Source organism: Spodoptera frugiperda, chromosome 2 (genome assembly GCF_023101765.2).
Source record: "Spodoptera frugiperda isolate SF20-4 chromosome 2, AGI-APGP_CSIRO_Sfru_2.0, whole genome shotgun sequence".
Taxonomy (NCBI): Eukaryota; Metazoa; Arthropoda; class Insecta; order Lepidoptera; family Noctuidae; genus Spodoptera; species Spodoptera frugiperda.
In genome coordinates, this window is record NC_064213.1 from 8,974,741 (window position 1) to 9,001,872 (window position 27,132).

General features: G+C 35.7%; 1 protein-coding gene across 3 annotated transcripts in view; it reads left to right on the plus strand.

The window, feature by feature from the left end:
- LOC118269177 (G-protein coupled receptor Mth2) overlaps positions 1-27,132 on the plus strand; it is a 47,172-nt gene that overhangs the window by 19,499 nt on the left and 541 nt on the right. The window contains exons 3-10 of one of the 3 annotated variants that reach the window (XM_035584144.2): positions 2,646-2,837; positions 9,978-10,056; positions 13,311-13,397; positions 15,359-15,388; positions 17,817-17,995; positions 19,669-19,840; positions 24,444-24,629; positions 26,661-26,807. In XM_035584144.2, the coding sequence (XP_035440037.1) occupies positions 2,646-2,837; positions 9,978-10,056; positions 13,311-13,397; positions 15,359-15,388; positions 17,817-17,995; positions 19,669-19,840; positions 24,444-24,629; positions 26,661-26,799 (1,064 nt within the window). In that variant the 3' untranslated portion in view covers positions 26,800-26,807. Of the gene's footprint in view, positions 1-2,645; positions 2,838-9,977; positions 10,057-13,310; positions 13,398-15,358; positions 15,389-17,786; positions 17,996-19,668; positions 19,841-24,443; positions 24,630-26,660; positions 26,808-27,132 lie in introns of all 3 variants that reach the window. The other 2 variants (XM_035584145.2, XM_035584146.2) reach the window with 2 other exon arrangements.

Genomic DNA, 27,132 nt, shown 5'->3' on the forward strand with positions numbered 1-27,132 from the left:
CCGAATGCAAAATAGGAAGGTCGTGATAGCTGATCCTCTACATCTCTTTCCAATGAATGAGCAATATCATTCCAAGCATCGTGTTTCAGATTTTTTTTAAAGTATTGCGGGTTTTTTGGATCCCAAATAACAGGCTTTTCGTGATACAAACTAATAAGTTCAAGCGATTGTTCGTCACTCCACATCATGAACGTACATACGACACAACCGTCACGAACGCCGTCCAAACGAGCACTGCGAGCGTCTTTGTGTTCGCGCGAAAAACCGACAGCCGATGGATCAACCCCGAGCGCCGCGCGAGCGTTACATGTAATGCTCGTACTGCCGTCCACACGTAGAATTCGTGTTACATTAAGCCGGGTCCAGACGAGTGTAACGTGTAATGTAATCCACCGTGTAATGTAACACGAATTCTACGTGTGGACGGCAGTACGAGCATTACATGTAACACTCGCGCTGAAGAATTCGTGTTACATTACACGGTGGATTACATTACACGTTACACTCGTCTGGACCCGGCTTTACACGGTGGATTACATTACACGTTACACTCGTCTGGACCCGGCTTAAGGTATATTTTTTCACACGGATAGGCTAGTAGACTTTCATTGGGGAAATCTTAAGCCGGGTCCAGACGAGTGTAACGTGTAATGTAATCCACCGTGTAATGTAACACGAATTCTTCAGCGCGAGTGTTACATGTAATGCTCGTACTACCCGGCTTAAAGCCGGGTCCAGACGAGTGTAACGAGTAATGTAATCCACCGTGTAATGTAACACGAATTCTACGTGTTGACGGCAGTAAGAGCATTACATGTAACGCTCGCGCGGCGCTCGGGGTTGATCCATCGGCTGTCGGTTTTTCACGCGAACACAAAAGCCGGGTCCAGACGAGTGTAACGTGATGTAATCCACCATGTAATGTAACATGAATTCTACGTGTGGACGGCAGTACGAGCATTACATGTAACGCTCGCGCGGCGCTCGGGGTTGATCCATCGGCTGTCGGTTTTTCGCGCGAACACAAAGACGCAACTGAGTGGCACACAGCTTTTGAAATATTTTCGCGTTCACAATTCGCTTTGAGTTCGTGTGCCGTCCACACTGTTGATGCTAAATTACACGTAATGTTACATTACACGTTACACTCGTCTGGACCCGGCTTTAAATATTTTCGCGTTCACAATTCGCTTTGAGTTCGTGTGCCGTCCACACCGTTGATGCTAAATTACACATAATCTTACATTACACGTTACACTCGTCTGGACCCGGCTTTAAGTAAACCACTGAAGGGCCATTAAAAACAGTTTTTTAATTCTGTGGTGATATACATACCTGCAAGACAAAGTAAAAAAGTTTATAATGACAACAAGCAAAAAATTTTGAAAGTGGGGAGCAGCTTGTTGTCCTGATGAAAAAATATTTCTTACACGAATGCCTCAGAATTAACTGGTGAGGTAAAATCTACAAGTTCTTCCATGAGTGGGGATTGGGGAACGTATGCCAAACATTATGTTTGCCAGTAAAAGTTATTATAGGCGGTCGTTTTCCACGCGTTTATGACGTTCAATACAAAATACAAGTTCATTAGTATGTCATGTAAATAACTAGAATAGAGATTACTATCTAGACTATTAGTATTTCGAGCTGCGGACTACCTAGCGGATTTACCGGGGCTCCGGCTCGAAAAGCAGGAGTAGGAACAGGGTGGTTTTTAGTCAGTAAGAGTCTGGCACTCCTTCTCGCCTCCCCAAGGCGGGAGAGGTGAATGGATGATTAAAAAAAACGACTATTAGTATTTATCTTATTACTCTTGTGCGCTTGAGTGTATGTTTGTAACTCAATCATGTCATAAGGGCAGAAGGGATCCCTTCTGGGATGAAATTTGGAACAGTGAAAGATTATGGTTTGGAATAAGACATAGGTTACTTTTTATTTCACGGGAACGCGATCGAAGCCGCTTGCAGAACCTAGTTGCTAGTTGGCAATTACATATTTGAATTATTTAATGCGTACAACATAAAATTTGTGTGTGAACGTGACGTGTATCTATAATCGTACAATTTAGGGAGACCACTGTAATGTGCTGAATGTAATAAAACAATAGCTACGTAGCGTAATGATAACTAATTAATATCAGTAGCCAATCTTAAATTAACGTATTGGACTACATACGGAATGTGAATTTTGTATTAAGGTATATAAAACCTGGTAGAGAGCTTTGTATCAAAACTTGAGCGTATTGAACCGTTTTCCTACGCTGAACCAACAACTGTTCATACGTGCAGCGAATTCAATATTCAGCCAAATTCAGTCTTGAAATCTGAGTTAGATTGGCAAACATCACCAACGAATATTCTCCATAATCTAATAGAATTTATCGGAACTATTACTAGAGGTGGATATTGGACGTTTGTCATTTTTTTATGTGGACTATGGAACTTAGGTATGTCGTATGTCTAATGTTTATTTCTAAATAGTAGGGAAGTCTATGGATATGTTATCAAAGAATGCCCTTTAGTCATCAACCATGACCAATAGCCTGTAACAGTTCGTTCTTAGGCTATTAGGTGTTAAGCCGACATTGGCGTTAAGATAGGCTATACATACTATGTCTCGGAGTAACAATAACAATTTTGTTTCAGGTTTAATCCTCTCAGTTCCATTTCTTCTGGCAACATTCCTGATCTACGCTTTCATTCCGGAACTGAGGAACTTGCACGGTATGTGCCTGATGGCGTACTGCGGTGGTTTGATCGTGGCCTACCCGTTCCTGGCTTATCTGAAGCTCCATGTTGGGACGGTGGGCGTCGAGATGACTGGCTGTCTGGTTGTTGGTAAGTTGGATAAAAACTTAAAAAATCTTAATTATTATGTTATCGGCTTACTCACGTAGTGTTTTGACGAGGAACTCGACTAGTTTCAAGCCATGCTAGATGCAATTAATTTTATGTCTCACGAAAGTTACAATAAAAACTTAAAAAATCTTTATTGGCAACCTTTTGTCTATATTAAAACTGTAATTTTATTGTAACTTTCGTGAGACATACTAAATTAATTACTATGTTATCGGCTTACGCACGTAATTGTTTGATCAGGAACTCGACTAGTTTCAAACCATGCTAGAGGCTCATATTCATGAGCAGCATTCCGCGACGACATAGTAACATTGTAATTAATTTATCGTCGATAACATAGTAATTAATATTAAAACTGCTTTGATGATCGATGATGATAATGATGACCTGTCACAGCAAAAAGTCTTCTTTTAGTTCGAGACACGGGTCCTGGGTAGTGCAAAGTATTATTGAGATTTTATCAGATTTTAATGTATTAGATTTTATGAGTGCACGGTTGATGCGGTGGCTGGGCAAATGGCTGCCGCGCAACGGGTAGCGAGCTAAATTCCCGCACGGAGTAACTCTTTGTGTGATCCACAAATTGTTGTTTCCGGTCTGGTCGTCATGTGTATAACTGTATGTGTGTAAACGCACCCACGACACGACAGGAGAAATTCCAAGCGTGGGGCAACGTTTTCAAAAAAATGCCTGAAAGTCTCGGTAACAGCATTGTGTATGGAATTGTGAATTACGCCTTGTGTATGTATAATACCAATATAGCTAATTGTATATACAATATATCTAATTGTATATACCTATACAATCACCTCTCCAATCACTAATCGTAAAGCAATTGGTGATAATTGAAATACGAGTGACACACCCACCACTCACGGAAATAATGGTGCGAAGTTATGTTATTAAAAATCCAAATTACCAAAGAGGTCAGTAGTAACTTTAGTAGAAATACTTTTATATTCTGTGGCTGAATGCGGTTACAGTTTCGCGCGTCAAATCAATTTGCAGTACGCACGAGTGCACGAGTGCAGCTTGCAATTTACTGAGGATTTGTTACACTTTTATAAACATACAAACAACAACAGCAATTCCTTGTTATCTAGTTTCTCAACAACAAAATATTTATGGTATTAATCTTTGAAGTTCAGTTTGTCCTCTCATAAGTTTTTCATAATGTATTATTTTCCTGCATTGCAACTGTTATAAAAAAATTAATAAAACTTCCCATATTAGTTTCCATAATAGGCATGCTGAAACAGCTGGCAATAAATGTTATTGCTATGTCACCCATTACCACTTAATCGAATGGCTAATTGGTAGTTCTGATAGTCTGCACTAAAATCAGGAGCGAGACGTTTATTGGATATTATTTCTAGTTTGATGGAAAAGCGCGCGAATTGCTTGCTCACCTAGTTTATGGTCGCGTTCATAAAAGCCGCCATCTTTTTATCGTGCTAATTAAAGTAGCTTTATTAGTATTTTATTATTTGTTTAGATATGTTTTGCGAGATGAAGGTAGTTTTATGCATCATAAAATATTATATTTTCCAAAATGCATATCTTTTGTTTTAATATTTAAAGTAATAACTAAACACTAATCCTGCGGTCGACAGAAACTATTAATATTAATGAACACACGCCTAAGATATGCTAATACCGGGAATTATTCGAAATTGGGTTAAATATCACAAGAGGCCATTCTTGTTCCCGATTTTATCGCCAGACCATAAAATCTTTGATTAAATCCTCGAACTTTGAATGTTATTGGTGCCTCTACATTCTCGGAAACGTATTATGTAGTTAACTAAATACTTTTATCATAAATTCCTTCTAATATGTAGTTCATCTTGTCATTAGTAGAGTAGGATGGCCCTCATTAGTGGGTAGTAATTAGCTAATCAGCGACATAAGTACTTTGTTACGTCAGTTAAACAATCTGACTTACTTTCACTAGTGTAAAACATATCACGGCTAATATCCTTAATAATTACGGACATGACCGCACCTATATAGTTAGTAAACGTAATTTACCTGAGTGTATAACACAGATATTGGATCCGCTAATGTAATTAAAAAAAAAACATGTTTACTGTACAAGAGTAGTACAATTTGACATATTACGGTAGTGCTGCTGGCTGGCGGAAATGTCATTTATGTGTCTAATGAGGTTTTATAACAAATAGTTTGCATAACAGTCGCGTGTCTTGTTTTTGGTCAAGAATGTAGTGGTGAATTCTAATTTCTAAATTACTCCAGCATTTTATTATAATTATTTTACTTTCATTTGTGACTAAGTAAAAACTTTGTTAATTTGAATAATTTTATTCACAGGTCAAATGAAGTCAGGGCATAATTAAATTTTCGTGCAGGCCTTTCGCCATACGAATGAATGTTAGGCCAATCCCTAGAGAGGGTCGGAACTTATGAAAATTCATACTGGCAACATTAATTTCTTTGTGTTTGTTTCAGCTTTGAGTTCCAAACGCGAATTAACAGTTACATTTGGTTAAGTACTTTTCGCTGAATGCTTTGCTTTGTTGTTAATACCTAATTAAAACGAAAAGATTATAATACTTATATGTATAGTTGCCAGGTAGATATTTTCCAATGACCGTGTTGTTTTAGAACCACATGAAAACCTTGACCATTGAAATGATATTTTCAAAACAAATCTTTAGAAATGTACCAAACATCGACCTAGTAGTCTAGTCTGGCGCACAACGACCGATTTCATGAACATTTAAAACAGCTCGAGAATGTCAAGCAATAATCCTATTAATAACGTTGCAGTAAAACTTCACGTTTTACCTTGATGTTAAATACGGAAGACGCGCAAATGTCAAAACAATGAAGATAATGTCTTTCAAACTAATGTAGATTAGATATAAAAGAGATTCTTTGTGTTCTTACTAAAACATTCTTCTTAACAAATCAGTTGGTTAATGCAAATGAAGTTTCCACACGAATTTCGGTAGATAGAAATTCCCAACATATGTACGTTTATGTATAGGTAACTGTTGGATATAGTAGCCTCACCTAGCCTGAGTGGGCTTTTCCGAGTGGAGGATCCTCTGCCGATCTTAGAGATTAATGATCACACCATGTTTCCTAAACTAATACCTAAAGGATTCTAGAGTTATGGTTGCAATAATCTTGTATTATCAATTTCCATACCTAAGTCTCTTTTTATGCCGCGAATGTATTTATTATTCGCATTTCGCGATGCCTTTTGGTTGAGGTAAAACCTTATTTGATCCAAAAGTACCTATCTAATTCAGTGCAGTTTTTTTGGATGTATGTTTGTATAAGTTTCGTAGATTATTTTATATTTATACTGAAATAAAGATACTGCAGATTCGAATTACAACAATTTTGCACACAATACCCTTCATACTTCTTTTTAAATTGTATATTAAGTCATCTCCGGGCCGCCCACGGGTTATTCTGTACGAATCACACTTCACATGGGGTTAACAAACTAACGTGACCCAGACATCAGGCAATTGATATCAATCACGCTGTAATGTGATCTTATATCATCCCAATTATATGACACATATTGTAAAGAGTTAGACGTGATATTGGGCCTTCACCCAGAGGAAGTTAGTGAGGTAACACGTTCTACCTAAGAGCTGTACTATTCTTTTTTAGTCAGTAAGAGTCTGATACTCCCTCTCGCCACGCCCAAGGCGGGAGAAGTCATTGGATGATTTACCCTCTCCAAAAAAGACTATAGGGTATATATACTTCCCTCAACCTCTCTATCTTTGTCTCTATCATTGTCTCATCGGCAATTTAATCAGCAGTAGCCATTCAATGTAAGATGTAATGAGATTTTTAATCAAGGGCTAAAGTATGATGACGATTTACAAATCTTTTGACAAATCTATTGAGTTCAAATTTGTAACTAAGCATCTATTTCATAGTGATGAAGGATCTAATATTAAACTTGAACGATAAAGCAAGCTATTTGGGAACGGTAGACGTTTGGGATTATATGAGATCTCGATAATTCCCCAACGTTTACGCTCAAATAAATTCCAAGATAACAATGTACGGAATGTAGGAGGAGGAGGGAACGGGGACAAAGACTTGTCCATTTTTTACAAGCTTTTGTAATATTTCTATTAATATACTTTCTTGTGAAGTTATTCAGAATATTGGACTATTGAAATAGGTCGCGTGAACGAAATGAACTGTCAGCAAATGTGAAATGTCTATTTGAGGCCATTTATTGTGATACTAGCTACTTCCGCGCGGTTTCACCCGCTCTGCTCGGCTCCTATTGATCGTAGCGTAATGTTTTGTAGACTATAACTTTCCTCGATAAATCCAAAACAAAAAGAATTATTCAAATCGAATTTCCAAAGATTAGCGCGTTCAAACAAACAAACAAACAAACAATCAAACAAACAAGCTCTTCAGCTTTATAATATTAGTATAGATTTGGAACTTATAATGGAAATATTACATACGTAGGTACATAATAGCTCGTTGTCACTTCACTTAATGTCCTATCGCTTAAGACCCATGTTTTCTTGTTGGGGCAAAGGCCGTCTATAGAAGTCCTCCACCTCATCACCATCATAAACCCCATATAGGTATAAATTATCACCTACATATTAAGAATTACGGGATATAAGCTTTTTGCGTATATTGGTAAGATCATTCAAGTCATTCTTGATTTGGTCATTTCTTCGTACGACATTAAATATAAAACATTATTATTAATCTACATCAAATGAAAAGCATGAGTGACGCAACACGAAAGAAACAAAATATACCTAATGATACAACATAAGTAGAAATCGGTTATTAATTTTAGACATAACACAATAAATGACTTATAATAATAAATAATAAACACCTGAATAAGGCATCAGAGTCTTCATAATAATTACAGGAAATACAGACATAAGATAAGCAATTAATAAAGCACTAATTAGACAGACTATTGACGTCTACAATACATTTTTGATACGTGGAACAATAACTTTGTTAAGGAAACAAATAAAATAATACAAATAAGTGACTTATGCATTTATGAGTCACTAACTTATGCCCGCGGTTACGTTGGATAAAAAGTAGCCTATGTGTTATTCCAAACCACAATCTATTCCTGTTCCAAATTTCATTCTTGATTCTTACAACTGTTTTGACTTTGAGCAACAAACATACATACAAACACGCAATCTCACAAACTTGCACGTTATTTTAAGTATAATATGAGTAAGATTTATTTACAAATTTGCCTAATTAGTCATCATCATTATCTGACCATAGTTACAATGACTGGCCAGATATAATTATGAATTACGTCAAATTATCAGCTCCCTTCCTGAACTTATTACTGAAGAAAAAGATTATGTAGTTCATGCAATGTTTAATTAACACTAGAGATAATCTTATTTTAAGGGGAAAACTAAAGTACCTATTATTAGATATATTTTTTTTTCATTTAAAAAAACGTTGCCCCACACTAGGATTGTCTCCTGTGTCGTGGGTGCGTTTACAAACATACAAGTTCACATACACATGACACCCAGACCCAAAACAACAATTTGAAGATCACACAAAGAGTTACTCCGTGCGGGAATCGAACCCGCTACACGTTGCGAGCAGCCACCGCGCCAACCGTGCTGTCGCTCTTATAGATCTCTTATAGATAGATATAGATAGGTACTTTAATAAAAAAACCTTTACTACTAGTATAAAAACTGGATGCAAGGTATTCTGAGCCATAGTTCTATATCAATACGCGTAACATTGTAATATTTTAGGTATTTACTACTGAATGCAAACGGCTCGTTTCAAACTCAAACGCCTACCAATTCGCCGTAACTCCGGCAAAATACACGTTCTTTTGCAATATTTACGTTCCGATTGATTTGGGATGGAAAAAAAAGAATCGGCGCGTCAATCGACCAGATGGTTCTCTTCCAATGCAATTTGTTGAAGGTTTTGCCTATAGTAGCTTCGTATGATACATATACGTAGAAACAATATTGCTAACGAGAGCAGGCTCTCGACAAAATTGAAATTTTCGACTACGATATTTTCTATTATTCAAAATCCACCTACACCTCTTTACAGTAAAAGAGTAAACGTTCAGTACAATGAACCATACACAGTTATGTATTTGAGATATTTATTTTATCATTCGATAATAAGAAAATCGAGGCACTATTTTTCCGACCATACAACTGAAAACATCAGTCACATAATTTTCCAGAAATACAAACGACCTACCTAGGGATCTATGAAGGGATTGTTTCAGAACAAAAGCATTAATTCAACTTGATAAATTACATCTAATTAACGACACCGGTTAATGACGTGATCAAAAGGGAATTGTTCTAAATCGCACATTAAGATCTCCTCACACGATTCATTGAATCACTAAACCCAGTTATTACTTCCTACCGCTTATTTTAAAACAAATATGGTTGCCAAAATGGTACCATCATCTGTTATAAATGCGTCTTCGAAAGGTATTGACAAACTTATTGTCTTTGCGTTGCGGTATTGTATAAATATTTCGTACTATAATAAATACTATCGTAAACTTGTGTTGCACATTAACAACAATGCAAATAGTGAATATTTCCTCATGTCTGTTTCAGTTTTGTATTAAGGGATATATTAATTGTCGATATCTTTTTGGAATTCCCATTTGGAAGAGATTGTACCTACATATATTCCTTTGCGTGTTTGGCTATACGCTTTCCGTGTTTTTTACCTGTAACACGAAACTTGATTGATTATACTTATTTATTATTTACCCTTTTAAACAAAAAATAATGATGTCTAGAGTCTAGTGATAGTCTAGAGTTCTTGCGTATTTTAAATGTCGCAATATGATGCTATTTGTTTTCATTTTGATCCGCAAGGCGTCTTTCAATAAATTCTCCGAAATTTAGCGGTTGACCCAGATATCAATGAGGGAATTTCTCGCACGTTTTATTTATTATCTTTGTACCTGAGCTACGTATCGTGGCTACGTATATGTATATAGGTATATGGTTCCTTTTCATCTGTAGCGTATTCGTATAGGACGTCAAAACATTTCATCATAGTGTTTTGTTTATTTAGTTTTTTACGTTTCTTTATATTTTTCAGCGTTCGTCGTTTACTACGCATTCCAAACTTCATTCTTCTGGCTAAACGTCATGTGCTTCGATATTTGGAGGACTTTCAGGTAAATATATACATTCACATATTTTACTGTTAACTCTCCGACTATACAGAGTGTTATGCCTAGTAGGTACCTAGATACCGATAGATAGGTGTATAGGAATCACTAGTACCAATCCAACCAATTGTCACAAGTAGGCTCATCAATATAATAATTAAAGTCAATTGAATTATAATCAGTTTTATTAACATAGTGTTAAAGTTCATAAGTATTATTTATTTTTAACGATGAATTATTGAGATGTCTTATCCCAGAGACAACGAATATTTTTTCTGGTTTTTCTAATGTTAATGGGAAACAATTTTCTTCTTTGACTAAAAATGGTTACAATATTACAATGCAAAGATATATATCTCCAATAAAATGTGGAAAATATTGAAAAAGTTACGTATTTAGTTTTCTCGTAAACATATGATGAAATATTTCATCGTATTATCGATCCCACATGTTGTAATATAAATATAACCGATAGGAGGCACAGAAGATGTATGGGCGCAATGTGATAAAAACTACCGGCGGATATCTACGGATATCTGAGGATATCTGCGGATATCTGGTGACGCCTGACAACATGAAGGTTTTACGTCGCGTGGGAATCTGCGTGGGAATACACATATACGAAAAAAATATAACAAATGGCGCTAAGTCTAACATCTGTGACGCTTTACAACCCACAGCAATGTTTATACGTAAACGCAAAATTAAAAATGTTTGGTAGATTTTTGATTGCACATTTACTCTGTTTAATAGGTATACTGAAATGTCTGAAACTAGGTTTTACCCATAACATTGATGAAGGAAAGTCAAACTTTTAGTTCTAGAAATAGAACGTATGCATTTCGGTAATTAATAAAAGAGTTGAGTACTTAACTTTTATAAACTGACAATCGTTAATGTAGCATTAAAAGCGCTGCAATAAAGACAGAGGTTGGTCGTTTTTTCTACGTGCAGCCCACCGGTGCAGAGGCCATTGTTTTATCGATCCACTATGCTATACCATACAGCAGGAGTGCAATGAACAGGCTTGGATTCCAACGCAGCACTACTATAAAAAATGTTTCGTCATAAAATGCAAATTTAAACAAAGAAAATGGCGAATGTCATTGACCAAGTATACAAAACATTCCGTTTATTTTTATTCTATTGGCTAGCGTAATAGCTCGTAGCAATTGAACTATAATTACAATGAAAATACGAAGTTTCTCTTATTGCTTCAATGAGGAATAACGAATGATATTTCAGATAATATTTCCTCATTGCTGTAATAACAAGAGCCCGTAATTTTCAATAGGTGGTTTCCAGCCAATGGTATTTGATTTTCCCTCTCTTTATAGACCGGAAAATGTAAACAAATTATTTATTATTGTTCAATCATTACCTTATTGCCTTTCGATAAGTATAGCTACATATTTCCTCTTCATGTGGTTGATAAAGCGTAGAACCCATTATGTATTATACAATTTGCTATACTTAATAATTAATTATACTTTAAATGAATTATCCTTTTCCCAGCAAACTGTTACCAGACCGGTCTTATATTAGTGATCGAAGTAACGGTGAAATCCGCAAGTTGTTCTCTATGTCTAAGTATAAAAATAAAGGGACGAATTCGGGAACGTTAAATTCTTTGCCGTAAAAGCAAGAATCTTGGTCCCTTCTGAATAATTACTTAAGCAGTTTTAGCAATAAAATGGCTAGACGAAAATGTACCTCGACTTATAAAAGTTTGCTTACGTAGGAGTTGCGAATAGCTAGAAGGTAAACGTCCCTCTTTACAAAGCAATATGATATCAAGCTCGAAGTTAAAGAATGATTTATAATCTTAATAAAAGTTCCTATCATTATCAACGAATTAAGGCTATGTGATATAACTGATATGAGTTCATATGAGTGCTGTTACATTTACCTTGATTCAAGGATCGGATCACACTTAAAGCTTGAGCTACGCTAGTTTTGAGTATGTCTATGCTTAGCTGAAAGGTACTAAAAATAAGACCTTACATAAATTTTATTTTATTTGGATTAAGGACGTATGCACACTACGTTTTTTAAACGCGCCGTCGACGCGTGTTTGTAGCGATACAGACGCAATACGCACGCAAATCAGACGCAGCCTGTAGACTTGTAGACTGCTCTGCGAACGCGCGTCGCCGGCGCGTTTAAAAAACGTGGTGTACATAGGCCCTAAGAGACATTTTTCGTAAAACAATCGAAAACACAATTGAAGAAATCGAAATTCAAAATTGAATACACAAAATTATATTTATCATATGCCTTGGATTGCAGATCCGCCACGCCACCATGTCTGAAGGGTGTCACAGTCAGCTGCCACCTGTAGGTCTCTAAGGCTAGCTTACAGGTCGATGTCTGTACCGGCATGATACTCGTGTGCTCGAACTGTTATAATTTATGCTCGATACTGCTCGATATTGCTCGTATATGTTCAATTGTTTAATTAAATGGTACGACACATACACTTCATGTTATGCTACGCTATATTGCATGTAGGTCTATGTCGGTGTGCAAATTCCGAATATGTCAGCAAAAATTACACATCTCCCAGATTAATTTGAGTCAAAAAAGGAAGAGACACATATTGTTAATAGCATGTACAATATTATTATTTAGAATTTCAATGTGCACAGGTGCACTTTCCAACCAAGCATTTCAACCCTGACGTTCCCATCTGTTTTGTGATGCCTAAAACCCTCTCAGGGATGATTGGAACCGGTGACATCACTGTTCGTAGCTGAGTAAAAAAAAACAAAATATGACACATGTCGAATGTAACATTTTGAAATTCGTCTGGTTCGTGTCAATATGTAAGAGTAGCTATATTCTATCGCATGAAGTGTGTCCAATACCTTATGTCTTGATGGTCATTAACGTTTAAGGAATGTTAAACATTTTTATGGGGAAACATATGTTTTAATCTTATATATTCGGTGACATATGATGATTTTTTTAATTCCTTTTTAATCTGACGTACGAAGAAATTCGATGTTATTGTTTTACTCTAGTACTACATACCTACGTCGCTATCGGTGTGTCTGTATGTCACACTTTTTGCATATTGATGTAGAAACAGAGCCTGTGATTAGGGCAGGTGCCCCTAATACAACAAAACCCATTTTCTTTTTATTACTACAGGATGACGTCATCGAAAAAATCGGTTCACCTGAGTTAACCGAAGATCAATCGAAAATATACCTACTTAGCATGAATTCACGATTCATTTCACATTTTTAACATTTCAGACGAGGCGGTTTTATACGAATACTGTCGTTCAATTACAGAGTAGAGGTCAGTCAACTTAGTTATAAAGGAAGTTTAAAATCAGCAGAGTGAGTAAATATTTTGTAGACACTCGTTTAGAATACCATCGATTTTATTGCGCTAGTAAGTTGATGCATTTTACTAGAAACTTTACTAGACTAGTATATTTATATAGTACCGTAGTTTTTATATATTATGCAAGAGTAATCACCTACTAGTAGTAGATACATTAATTAGACCGCAATACTGGCATTGGGATAACTAGAATTCCAATGTATTTCTTCATTGCCTCGTTTAACGTAAATAATTATTCAATCCCGCTTTTCATTCTGCCGTTAAACAGAAAATGTTTGAATTTCGCACTTTGAAGTATGCTCAAGGCAATTAGATATAGTTTTCTAGACACAGGCACATTTTTAAGTCTAAGCTAGATATTTAGACTGAAATGAAAGTTGAATCTAGAATACGTAGTACTTAAGGAGACAATACCTATCCTGCAGTCGGGTAAAAAATACTTGCTTTATATATCTGAATGTTTTGCACTGTTGTATTGATTGAGTGTTGATTTCTGTTATATGTAGTAGTAGTTTGATGAATATAGTTATATTCTCAGAACATTATTCTCTGTTTTATGATTTTGTCAGTATTTTTATAGGACGGCTCTGCTTACCGTTTTCTAAATATCCATTAAAAGATAGGACATATTAATAGAAAATTAATTACAATATAAACCTGTGTCATCATGTGTATGTATACGTACCTATATAGACATATCATTTATATAATAAATAAATAATAAATCTTTATTCATGACTAAAAGATGCAAAATACAAAAATATGTCTTGAGTAAAATTGATCTCACAAAGTTAGATGCCTGCAGTAAGACAATCCTGTGTCGCAGGCTAGAAGAGCCATATATTATTATATCAGTAGGTTACCATACCGTATACTATATTATATATTATATATCGTAGAACGTATGATAATATTAGTAAAAACATTTGCGTTTTAAAACAAAGCTAAGACACGTGGCACAGTGTAAAACAAAAACAGAATTACACATGCATATATTATATGTAGTATACGTATATACGAGTGTAAATGTATATGTATGTTTATAATAACTCAAAATCGTGACGCAGTTTCGTAAATACGTTGTATTATGCAGTTGTTACTTCTAGAAAACTAGTCACAGTTATTTTTAACACTCGAGCAGTGCCTAGTTCTAATGCATGCAAATTTTTTAATTGCTCACGTATTTAGTTATTGTTAGTTGCGCTGTTATGTTTATGTATGTAGTTATATTATGTAGTTATAATATTATAGTTATAATATAACGATAACGATTCAATTTTCGAGCTTATTACTTCGATATGTCATCGTTAGTGTCAAATAGTAGCTCGTAGTCCGTATTTATAGAAGAGGTCATACATTTTATAAGACGGCCATTAAAAATTACCTCTTGGGTCATTCTTTAACCAGTATTCAGATCCGTGAAGCATGTGACTGAGAACTATGCAACTCAATTTTTTGCCAACGATTTTTTTTTAATTCCGCTCATATGTCTATTATTAATTTTATGAATGCGTTTAATGTTTACAGAATTACTGAACTGGATGTCAAGGTTGATTCTTAGTGCATGGGTAGATCATAGACGCACTTAAATTCAATTTCATTTTGTCTGATTGCTAGTTTTATCTAGACGTACAAGTCATTTAAAAGAGGTTATGTCAAGTTTTTAGATTGATGTTATAATAACATTAAAATGTTTCATTACAAATTACAATAATGTTACACTTTTATACGGGGTGCCCCCATTATCTTTGAAGGTCAAACCGTCATGAATTTTAAGTGCTATTCATAATATTCATATGACATAAATGGCATAATAAAGCATATCGGACGATAATTTGTAATGTAGAACAACAAAATATAATGACCAATAAATTTTGAATATATCTCAATATAAATGTACGTTTAATTTAAATATTCATGTCTTAATTATGTTTTCTAATGCATCCTATTGAAGAGTTGGGAGTTTAGCTCAACAATCGCAAAGGTAAGGTGCTGAACTGTAAATAATAGTCCTTTATATATTTTATTTATGTTTTCCTATACCTATATTTGTGAACTGAATCATCAAGACGGACGTCAATGGATTGATAGATTGTCATGAGGAAAATTAAATAAATAATATAGCACAACCATTTTTTATGAACTTTAAATAAATATTAAGCGTAAAGTACGTACGACAAGGTAAATATTTTTGGTGATAAATAAAGCTACTACGAAACTGCTACGCGGTGCTACGAGAAAGTTATTGCTACCTTTAACTTAAGAGCTACGTGGCGTAGCAAGTCGGTTACGAGCGGCGTAGCAAACGATAAAAAATGTCTCTGTTGTGTAAAAGTATTTTGTTGTACCTTATTTTATGAGATATAATAACGATATAAGGATAATAAATTACCAAAAATAATTTAGAGCTTGACATATATTATACTATGTTGGTAGAGAAATGCCTTAATATACAATAACTAATACTGAATATGTAGTACATAACCAAAGTTTCAATAGTTCCCAAAGGTGCTTTATATTCCATTCAGGACCCCACTTAAATCCGGGTCACGTTGTGAAGACTGGCTGTTTAGAACGCTTTTAATAGGCAGTGATAGATGTGGCTGATTTAAGGCCTGTTACACAATTTCTGGATGCCATGTACCAAATTAATTTGAATTAAGAACGTAATTTGCATGAACTGTCAGTCACATAAGTTTATGTGTAGGTGGTAAAACAAGGTATGAATCTGGCCATTTATTATTCGAAGTTTAAATTAATAATTTACTCGTCTATGTGACTTTATAGCGAGTACTGAGAAAAGCACCCACGCACGGTTAAGACTGTCTTATTCATAGGCCTTAGGCCTCGGCCTCGAATTTTGCGGGCAGCGGGGCGGCGGCGGCGGCGGCGCGGCAGCGGCAGGATCTTTTGCGTATAATCAAATGGACCGGTTTTCGAAAACAGCGGCGCGGGAGCGGCGCGGGAGCGGGCAACGAGCGGTGCACTCCAGTCAAGCGGTGACCGCCCGCGTTGCGCGTCTGCATTGTAGTATAGTGTTGTGTACCTACATTTTTTTTTGTGACGTATCAAAATGTCCTCGGACGTGCAAGAGCAAATGATTTCGGCAATCTTTGAGAGGACACCCATACGGAACAGCAAAGATGTGAACCATAAAAATAGAAGAAAAATTAACCAATTATGGGAAGAAATAAAAAACGAACTGAATATTGAAGACTAAAGCAAAAACTGAAATCACTCTTGATAGTTTCAAGAATATAGTCAAAAGTTTCTACACTCATTCTAGTGTAGTCGTAGAATTTGTCGGGATTTTGTCTTTGTTCTTCATAATTTCGATAAAACTCGCCATTTATTTTCCTTGCCCTATAGTAGGTCTTCTTCTTTTGCCCACAGTAAATCGAGCGTTAGGAATAAATTTGAATCAAAAAGATTTCGTTCGCTAATAAAAACAAATATCTCGACAACACAACCACGAACACAACACTACACCGCTGTAGTGCCGCGCGATCTGCCCGCTAGTTTCGAGAACGGGTCCGCCGCCGCCGCCCCGCTCCCGCTCCCGCGCCGCCGCCGCCCCGCTGCCCGCAAAATTCGAGGCCGAGGCCTTAAGGTATGCGTCCACAGGCCCGCATCGTTCGCATCACATACATCGTACGCATTCCGTATGACGTCATCAGTACACATCGCATGCAAGCATTGCCGATGATGCGGTCCGGACGATGCGGATCAGTGGACGCAGTTGTATGAGTTTCTATACAAGACAAACTAAAATCCGTTGCTTACAATGCGGGCCTGTGGACGCGAACCTTACTACATAGTGTTCATATTATGTGGTTCCAGTATTTTTATTTGTATTTATTTGGTAGATCCTGTGAAATGTGCATGGATGGTGTCTTGCTAGACTGTCGTACATATTATATACCTACATATTTTTTTAGAGAATTAAACTTATAGTGGTCACATAAACAGTTTGTACAGTCACGATTATGAAAACACAAATATATTTATCGATATGAAGTTTTATCTTTACTCGTCTACTTCATATAATTTTCCAGAACAGTGACTTTTCCATTAAGAACGTTATGTATATATTACCATTATGTATTAGTTATTGAATTCTACATTGACAATATTTAGTCCCGATACTGTCCCTATAAAATACTAATCTAGTTATCAAAGCATAGAAAAACTTTACACAAAAAGAATTTCACAAATAGAATACAAATGGTAATTCTTCTTCAGCTCCAAATCATCAAAAACTTTCTGCACATTATCCTATAGATGTAAATATAGTACTTACCATCAAGTACATAAAGACTATAATACTATCTACCATATCAATCGAATTCCGCTGGGGTACGCACCTCGGCTTTTAATTGCAGATCTTATAAAAACTTTGTTAAAAATAACAGTGGCTATCGAGGTGGCAGCACCAATAAGAGAAGAGAACGAAGGAGGTTTCTGTTATACGGCCTCTATGCTTGGGGCGTGCCTCTCATCCTCACTGGCATCACAGCCGGCATGCAGTTTGGAGACCTCCCCGCTCATATCATCAAACCCGGATTTGGAACGAAGAGATGCTGGTTTATTGGTAAGTCAACTTTGTTTTTTAGGTGTTAAAGTTGATTTTAGAATGTTGTGTTGTGTGATGTTGTGTCAAGAGTCCACACAGTATGGAGATCGCTCATATGACTTATATGAAACTACAAGTAGTACTCGTCCACTCGTCTACATTAAACAGTGTTCAAATTAGCTAAAAAAAACAGATTTTGACTTAATTACTGGGCCTATTTCGCTCATTTTTCGTATATTGTCAGCCAAGATTATAACAAATATGTGGTTTAAATTAAGTCATATGTGTTTCCTTGGGCTCGACAAATTGTAATCATGTTTAATTGTTAATTAACTTGAGTATCCATCAGTGTGGAGCTTAATCTGTGTCGTAAGTCGTTACTTACATAATAATTCCGGTGTAATGAAATAATAAAATTACGTACACACGCGATTTACTGCTTATACTAAAGTACAGATGTTATTACCTACTAACGTGCGTTTCACGTGATTTACTGAGACATATATTCTTCTGTGACCATCAAACAATATTGATTAGTACTTAGCCAGTTAGCCACAATATCAACAATGTCGTGTTATGCCCGCCATTAACTGAGCTTTCCGACTAACAATAATTACAAAGTTGCAACCCATTCGCTCCCAAGGCTCACTGCTAATAACATTTTCAGTAAAATAACAACAAAGTAACATAAAGAAAAATATAAACATTCCTAAAGACCTACCTACTTTTAGTAGGAAAAATAAATGGGTCTTAAATCATACCGAACGTTCCTATAAAGATTATTCATGTTTCGCATAAAAAAATATGACAGTTCACATGCCAATATAAAAATGCAACAGTAAAATGGATTCACAGAAGCGTAAAGCGGTCTCATTCATATAAAATGAATGCCACAATACGACGTTCAACCCTAACACAACGCAAGTTCGCTTTATGTATGAGTGTGGCTTCTGTTGTTGTGGGTGGTAGGGTTGCCGAGCTATGGGTGGCGAATTGAATATAAAAATTTACTTGAAATTATAAAATTGATGATTATTTTGCTGAAACGGAGAAATGATTACGACAAAATAATAAATTTATCACTCATGCTATACTAATCTATACTTAACAGGATACATAAAGCTTACTAATAGGTACACAGAGTTGGTTTGTTTGAACTCGCTAATCTCTGAAACTAACTTGAATAATTATTTTTCTGTTGGGCATTTATCCTGCAAGGTTACAGGCTATAAAACATCACGCTATGTGCAATAAGAACCGAGCAGCAAGTGAAACCGCACGGGAGTAGCTATTAGTATTATGTATGTAGGAAGACTCGACAGATTAATGAAAAAAAAAAGAATTAATTCTACCTTAAGCCTTCTTAATCACAAGCTTATCTTGTGGAGTTGGTACCAGAAACATCTAAAACCCATTTCGCAAAATATGCTGGCGAATCGTTAAGCGTGTGGGTTTGTTTTCGGAAATCAATTATCCGGCAGCTGACAGGCTTTATCTTACTTCCATTATCTCTCCTAACTTTTCCGTCTTTCTAAACTTAGGAGTTAATTGAAAAGAACATTCGTTTAGTTTTGACGAAAATGTATTTTTGTTTACCGGGAATTCTGAAGTTCTGAACCATCGATCAATCGTAACAAGGACTAATTTACCTAGTTTTTAAATTGAATACAATATTTTTTTCTCTTTCTTAGACTGGGTGAGTGACCTGGTATACTTCTTCATTCCTGTGCTGATACTGGTGGTATGCAACGTGGTATTCTTCTCCGTGACTGCGCACCGCATTCGTTCCATTAGACAAGAGACTGCCATCTTGAAAGGCGCGGAGTCCTCGCGAAGTGACAAGCTTAAGAAAGACAAACAAAGGTAATTAATTCACTCTGTACTTTATTTCTTAGTACGTTAGGTTTGTTTTTATTTTCAGATGTTTTACTTTATCCGCTTTTAAACGTGTTGTGAAAGATATTTTTTGTTATCTACATATATGTATAATCCCACCCAAAACATAAATGTGAAAGGCTGCCAAGTTCGATAATATTGGAATGCTTCGCCTATAAAAGAAGTGAGATCTAAATAAGTACCAAGTTCCATACACAGCCCTCAGTTAAAAATGATATAACAAGTTGGCAAGTTTTCACACACTTTGTTATAAACCTACTAAACGCAATGAGTCAAGTATATAATTTTCTATTAAAACTTGCCAAGTTATATCATTTTTAACTGAAGTCTGTGTATGGAACTTGGTACTTATTTAGATCTCACTTCTTTTATAGGCGAAGCATTCCAATATTATCGAACTTGGCAGCCTTTCACATTTATGTTTTGGGTGGGATTTCATTTATTTTTGTGAGGTTTATTTTCTTTTTTTCTTATTTTACTTTACTTTGACTAAATACAAACCTTCATAACGAATTTTAGGTCGGTACGACCATTGGAAGATATAGATATTTTTTTGTTTTAGTTCCTTAGGGGTATGAATTTACACCTTCATTATTTTTAAAACCGACTCACACTTGGCCATTTTCAGATTTTTTCCTTTACCTTGACCTAAAGACCTACCTCCATGCCAAATTTCAAGTCAATACGACCATTGGAAGTGGTCTAGGTTTTTGATGAGTGAGTGAGTCAGTCAGTCAGTGAGTGTATAGTAAAAATAGCGATTTTCTGACATCGATATCTCAAGACCTACAATAGGTACATTTATGAAATTTTGTATTTTAGATAAGTAAGTAGATCTCGACAGATACTAGAAATTTCATATGCGTAGATAAAATAGATTTTGAGTTATAGGTGGGTCGAACTTGGCCCGAAATGGTTCGTGTAATATAACCCACGGCCGGTGTGTCGGTTTTTTGCTCGAACTTGGCGGACACACTGCCGTGTGTCTAGATAAAGACTCGACAAATTCAGAGGGCATAATACGAGTTTGTTGTACGTTGAACGAGATCGAAACGAGACGGCGTTTGGCGTTCTGGGTGATGGGTTGGTTCATTGGAGCTGGCCTATCAAAGCGCTGAACGCGGTCTAGTTTTAATTTTGTTCAACGAAAAACAAATTAGTACCTATGCAATAATGATCCAGGATAACAAATGAAAATAGGCATTAAATACCTACTTCTGGTTTAGTTTGAAATATTCAATTTCACTGAGCAAATAATTAAATTCTCCATTAGTGCGACATCAATGTAGTTCATGACGAATGTTACGGCTGAGAGATTAGTATAAGTCCCTTATTGAACAACGTGGGCGAAACTATTATGAATTGACACGGGTTGAATGAATCGTGCTCAGTGTTAATCAATAGACGAGCCGTGATTTCAGTTAAACTAATTAAACCAACAAGTGAAAAAAAACTATCATTAGAACTTATTTATGTATAAATTACTTTTGTAATGATTTATGTATAAATATGGCAAATATCCCCCAATATTTAAATATTACGGTTTCCTCGAATAGCTTCAAGCTACGACAGGAACCTTAAAACGGGGTGAATAGGAATTGAGAGGTGAATAGAGGCAGAAGAGCGGTGAATAGGAAAAATTATTAGTACTTAGTATTTATTCACCCATCTCTTTTGTCTATTCACTTCTCGATTCCTATTCACACCGTTTTACCATAATCACACGCCTGTCTAGGTAACCCAAAGCTCTATTTTCTGTAAATATATACCTAGGTTGTTATGGGCACCCTACGTGCGTCATATGTAGTATTGGTATGCAGAGCAGTGCAGACTTTCCATGCAGACTGCACGAACAAAAGCCACTAAACGAAGTTTGATTGCCTGGATACTACGGAGGACACAGTCTAATCCCAATGTGTTGCGAATTTAATCTTAACTTCTAAACTGAATGCAAATTGAATGGAGATTTACTTTGTTTGTATATTCTTTATCCTTATACATAGTTGCGACGATATTAGGTATTAGGTACCTAGGTTAAATGTATTTATTAAGTAATCGAAGTTTTAAGAGATCGCGTCAAGACAAGCGTACATAGTGTAGGGCGCCCTCCAGCTAGGTGAAGTGACGATATCCGTAAGGCTGGTGGTGGTTGGATGCGTAGAGCTGAAGATCGAGCTCAGTGGCGAGCCATTGAAGATGCCTAGGTTCAGCAGTGGACGAGAGGCTGATGATGATGATGATGAGTTTTACTAAGTCATGTTTGTACTTAGGTACACCAGTGCAAAATTCTATTTTAAACATGAAGTTTACCTATACCTACTCGTAAACACACTATCGATAGTTTTGGTTAAAACATTTTCGCATGTTCGCGAGCTCGAAAAGATGCACGTAAACGGTGGTTTACCTAAGTCTTTGAGCATGAACTTCAATGCAAAAATATGCATTATAACACATGTATTATGCATGGTGACTATAATTACATGCCTGATAAGAAGAGATTTTAGCTCTACCTTCTACAAGATTAGATATATGGTAGGTACAATTACGTCTCACATTTGCAATCGCTTATCTTCTCATTAACGGAGAAAGAAAGGTTAAAAAATACCCAACGTTTTTTATAAATAAATGCTGTCGAGAATATCCATTAACGGAGAGATAAAACTGCTGCAGTCATGTTGGTGAATTTGAGTACGGTATCTGGTGCCGTGGGCGTTATTCAACTACGAAGATATTTCAGATAGGGTTGCTTTCTAACTTTTATCTTAACTACAAAACTTTTAGGGATAAGATAGGTAGGTACTATATTTCTTTTGGTCATTTCTTTTTTTGGATTGTTCTTTTAACTACTTTTTTTTTGCACTTGTAAAGATGTATTGTATCTGTAATATCTTATATCTATTTATTTCATTATTGTATATCTAATACTACCTATTTGTATAGGTAGGTAAGTAAACGTAGGGTATGTCATGTAAGTTGGCAGCAAATACATAATGTTATTTTGTTTATTTATAAATTGTATAGTATAAAGTATCTAATATCTATGGTGTATTCACAATTGGTTCTTTTGCTCCTAGCAAAAGAACCTAATAAAACTCCAAAATATGCGAATTTGTACTTTACTTTATTCTTTGACATTTCTGTTATGACGTATCTAATAGATAAGTACCTACCATCGTTAGCCGACTAGACAAATGATAATTGATTCCTTCATTAGTTAGCTAACGATTTCTAGCTGTAGTTCATAAAGAAATGTGTAGTTGGATAGGTAGAAAAAATACCTTTTCTGCCTTACTCAGAGCCATTTCATGGTTACTTAACCCAGTCCTTAGTAATTGTTTTTCAAACAAAATCTTTACTAAGGAATAGTTTAAGTCATCAGTAAATGTCTTGTCTGAGTTTGGAATTTAAACCAATATATTTTTAACTAGTTTACCCAGAGTTATCACTTACTTAAACAAGTCATAATACAAAATAAAACAAACAAATAGTCCGTCATGGAGATGTCGTAAAATTGTCTAAATATTCTTTAAACAGTCATTGTTTATACATGTGTACGTATGTATGTATGTATGTACCTCGCGCAACCATTGTGTGAACACTTCCACAGCGAAAGATATGTTTATTTGTGTAAAATAGCAGCTGGCCAGCGTCTTGAGAACGCTCCGTATTTCATAAAGGAACTCATACAAGTCATACAACACGTTAATAAATAATATCTCTAAATGTATATCTATCCTTTTGAGATGATTTCATTGTTTCTACATCTTCTTAAATGTTCATATCTAATGTATATTCCGCAGAAGAGACCTCTTTTATATGTTCTATAATTCCAGTACCTAGATTATTTACAACGAATCCATTCATATTCAATTTCTATGAAAATTATTATTGGAATGCTCGTAACCAATTAAAACAAAATCTCCGAAATGTAGGATAATACGCACATAAATGTGACGTAACTCTTGAATGATTTAATTAATTCGATTAAATATTTTTTTCTTGTTGTTAGAGTAAAGCCTAAATAAAGAACGAACATTAACTTACATATAAATATATCCCATGGTTCCACCGTCCGTCCTCTGGGGTAAACTATTGGCCATATCGTTGTGGACCGTGGGTATCTCGTATCCAACAATATTAATGTTTGTGCCCTGGATGAATACAGAGTAAGAATTTACAAAGGCCAGTTATTCAGGTACTCGTATGAATACATACTCGTATGTACCAATTTATTTAGCCTTCACTTAGTCACAATTATTTTTCTCGAATTAAGTTCCTAGCTAGAATTATTTATACTTTCTTGCATGATTCTTCAAAACTCTACAGTCTACTATACATAAATTACCAATTATTCAATATTTCCCAATCTTCCCAATCCCCTATTCCCCAACAATCCTTAAATTCTTAACTCCCAAAAGGCCGGCAACATACTTGTAACGCCTCTGGTGTTTCGGGTATCCAAATGTTGGTATCGTATCAATAATTTGGTTTCAACAGGTGAAACTGAAAGTTCATTAGCTTTGTACTTACTTTTTAGTTATTTTAAATCATAAAACCTTTTTTATTCCAGATACGGCCTCTACCTGAAGCTGTTCATGGTGATGGGAGTGAACTGGACGGTGGAACTCCTGAGCTTTGCGATCGGAGGCTCCAACTGGTACTGGATCATCACCGACATATCAAACATCGGACTCGGTATATTCGTCTTCCTAATATTCGTATGGAAGAAGAAAGTACGCAACTTGGTACAAAAGAGGTACGTCATCATTACAAAATGGATTAAGTATAAGTTAATATTTGCTGTTAAGACGGGACTTTTTCAATCTGTACTTGTAGATACTGCAAATATTTTCGTATCATCACGCCTTTTATCTACGAAGGGGTACGCAGAGGTGTACATTGTAATATACACCACATGCTGTAGCATGTAATGCCACTGTACACCCACTTTTTACCATTTGTGTTATAAGTTCCATGTAATAGGGGTGAGCCTATTGCCATATACTGGGCACAATTCCAGACTCTGTGCAACTGGGCACAAGCCCAGTAATACTTTGCCCACCAAAGGACACAGGAATTGAGCCCGAGACCGCACTTGCGACTACTCAACCAACGAGGCAGCCACTACTACATATATCTTTGTCTTATAATATAATTACTATTATTTGTAGGCATAACGGTACTATTGAAGCCAATATATTGTTCCCTCTGCTCGATGGTTCGATCAAAACCCGATCGTGTACCAGTGGGCAGTAGCAGCTACCATAGGTGGCGGCGACGCGTAAGATTTTATTAAAAAAATTACTATAACCTCATTTTTAAACACGGACTGTAGACTGAGGAATGCGTCTAATATCTAAATTAATTAATAATTATTTTGCTAACTTCGTTTGGATTAGGTTTCAATCAATTATTGATTGATAGGCATTGATAAAATAGTGTTTGATATTGCTCAAGCAATATTAATATAGAACAACCACACTATGCCTATGAAAGAACAACAGTCTTCTTCTGCGAATCACAAGTAATCTCACTTCGAATTTCCGTAAGCACACAGCTAGGTCTCAAGTAAACTGATTTTGTTACAATACCCGTATTCAGTCAATGCCGACAAATATTGACGGGAACTAATACCGCATATGTGTGTATCTAGCTTGTGTACTAAGTACATAATAAACATGTATGGGCATGTGTTCATTCTGTGTTCTGTGAAAGGGAATTTGTCAACAACCGACACTTGATGTGTTTGCAGAAGATAATATTGTTTGTTTAACTTCAAATAGGTACAAAGAACTGGTGCTTTGTAATCATTTAAAATTGGAACACGATTAAAAAAATATTAAATAACTCTACATTGAAACTCGGCTGGACCAATTTGATTAACAGTACCTACTTACGGAATAAGGACTATTTTAGATTATTTCGTGATAAATCAAAACTATCTAAAAAAAGTTTCAATATTCTTTATGAAAATATTTTGCTCTTTGCAAAACAGGAAAGAAAAGGAATAGAGAAAAAGCTGTTAGTCGACATTCGACTAGATTATGTCGAAAAACGTAAAATCCCAGCACTTTCTAAGTCTCTTTTACCGACTGATGCACCAGTCGGTCAGTGACCTTGAGTAGGTAGGTAGCTAATAAGTTTGTATGCACACGGTTTTCCGTGAAAAGCGTTTATTGATGTTCATAACAAATAATGACTAAATATCACGCACGCGTGTTTTGTACCAGCACCAAGTTGATACGGGTTTGATATACCTACCTAAAAACTTAATCCTATAATAACAGAAATAAGCTACAAATTACACATACGTAACTACTACTTTCAAAATTATAAAGCATACACATTTTTGGCCTAACTAAAAGCTATTAATATTTCATATCATCAAACATAAAAACGAAACAAAAAAAAATATATTTATATATTTTTATTGAACCCAAAGCATGCAAGAATATCTACGAAAAATATTCAGTAATTAAAAAGTGGTTTAATTCGGTAGGTCTACATAAATCACGATTTTAACACGTTAAAAAAATTCAAAAGTTACGTAAATCGTTATACAAAAATTGTTCAAAGTAAATCCGTTTACTAACTAAAGTATATCACAAAATAATTAGGCACTTACATTACTAGTAAGAATAAAATATAATACCTACCTATATCTGAATTGGAGAAACATTTTTTAAATAGACTTTATACAAATACACCACTTACAAGACTTACAAATGATATATAATTATGTCCAACACTAGTTAATTTCTTTTTGTCTATTTTTTCTTTCCCATAGATTCCGCAGCATCTTCGGGCTGCCCACGACGGAGCTCGACCAGCGCACGGGCAAGTGGAACACGACCAGCACTGCGCCCACAGAAGACACGCGCATCTCTACCGACGATTCTGCTATTCGACTAAAAGATATGCACTAATCATTTAGGTGAGATTTTAGAACTGAGGTCTGTAGGGACACACTATTTTTTTAAGGGGAGAAAATCATCCAATGGCTTCTCTCGCCATGGGCGAGGGGAGGCTTATTGATTAAAAACCACCCTGTTCCTTCTCCTGCTTTTTGAACCGGAGCCCCGGTAAACCCGCTCGGTAGTCCGCAGCTCCGGATTAGGTAGGGACACACTTGTATACAAGGTCTAATGAAACTCGATCTTGATTAACTAATGCCATTTTTCTTTTGTCGGGGACAACTTAAAAATGTCTAGCAATTTGGGGATCAAAATCAAGGTTCTTGCCTCGTTATTCATCAACAC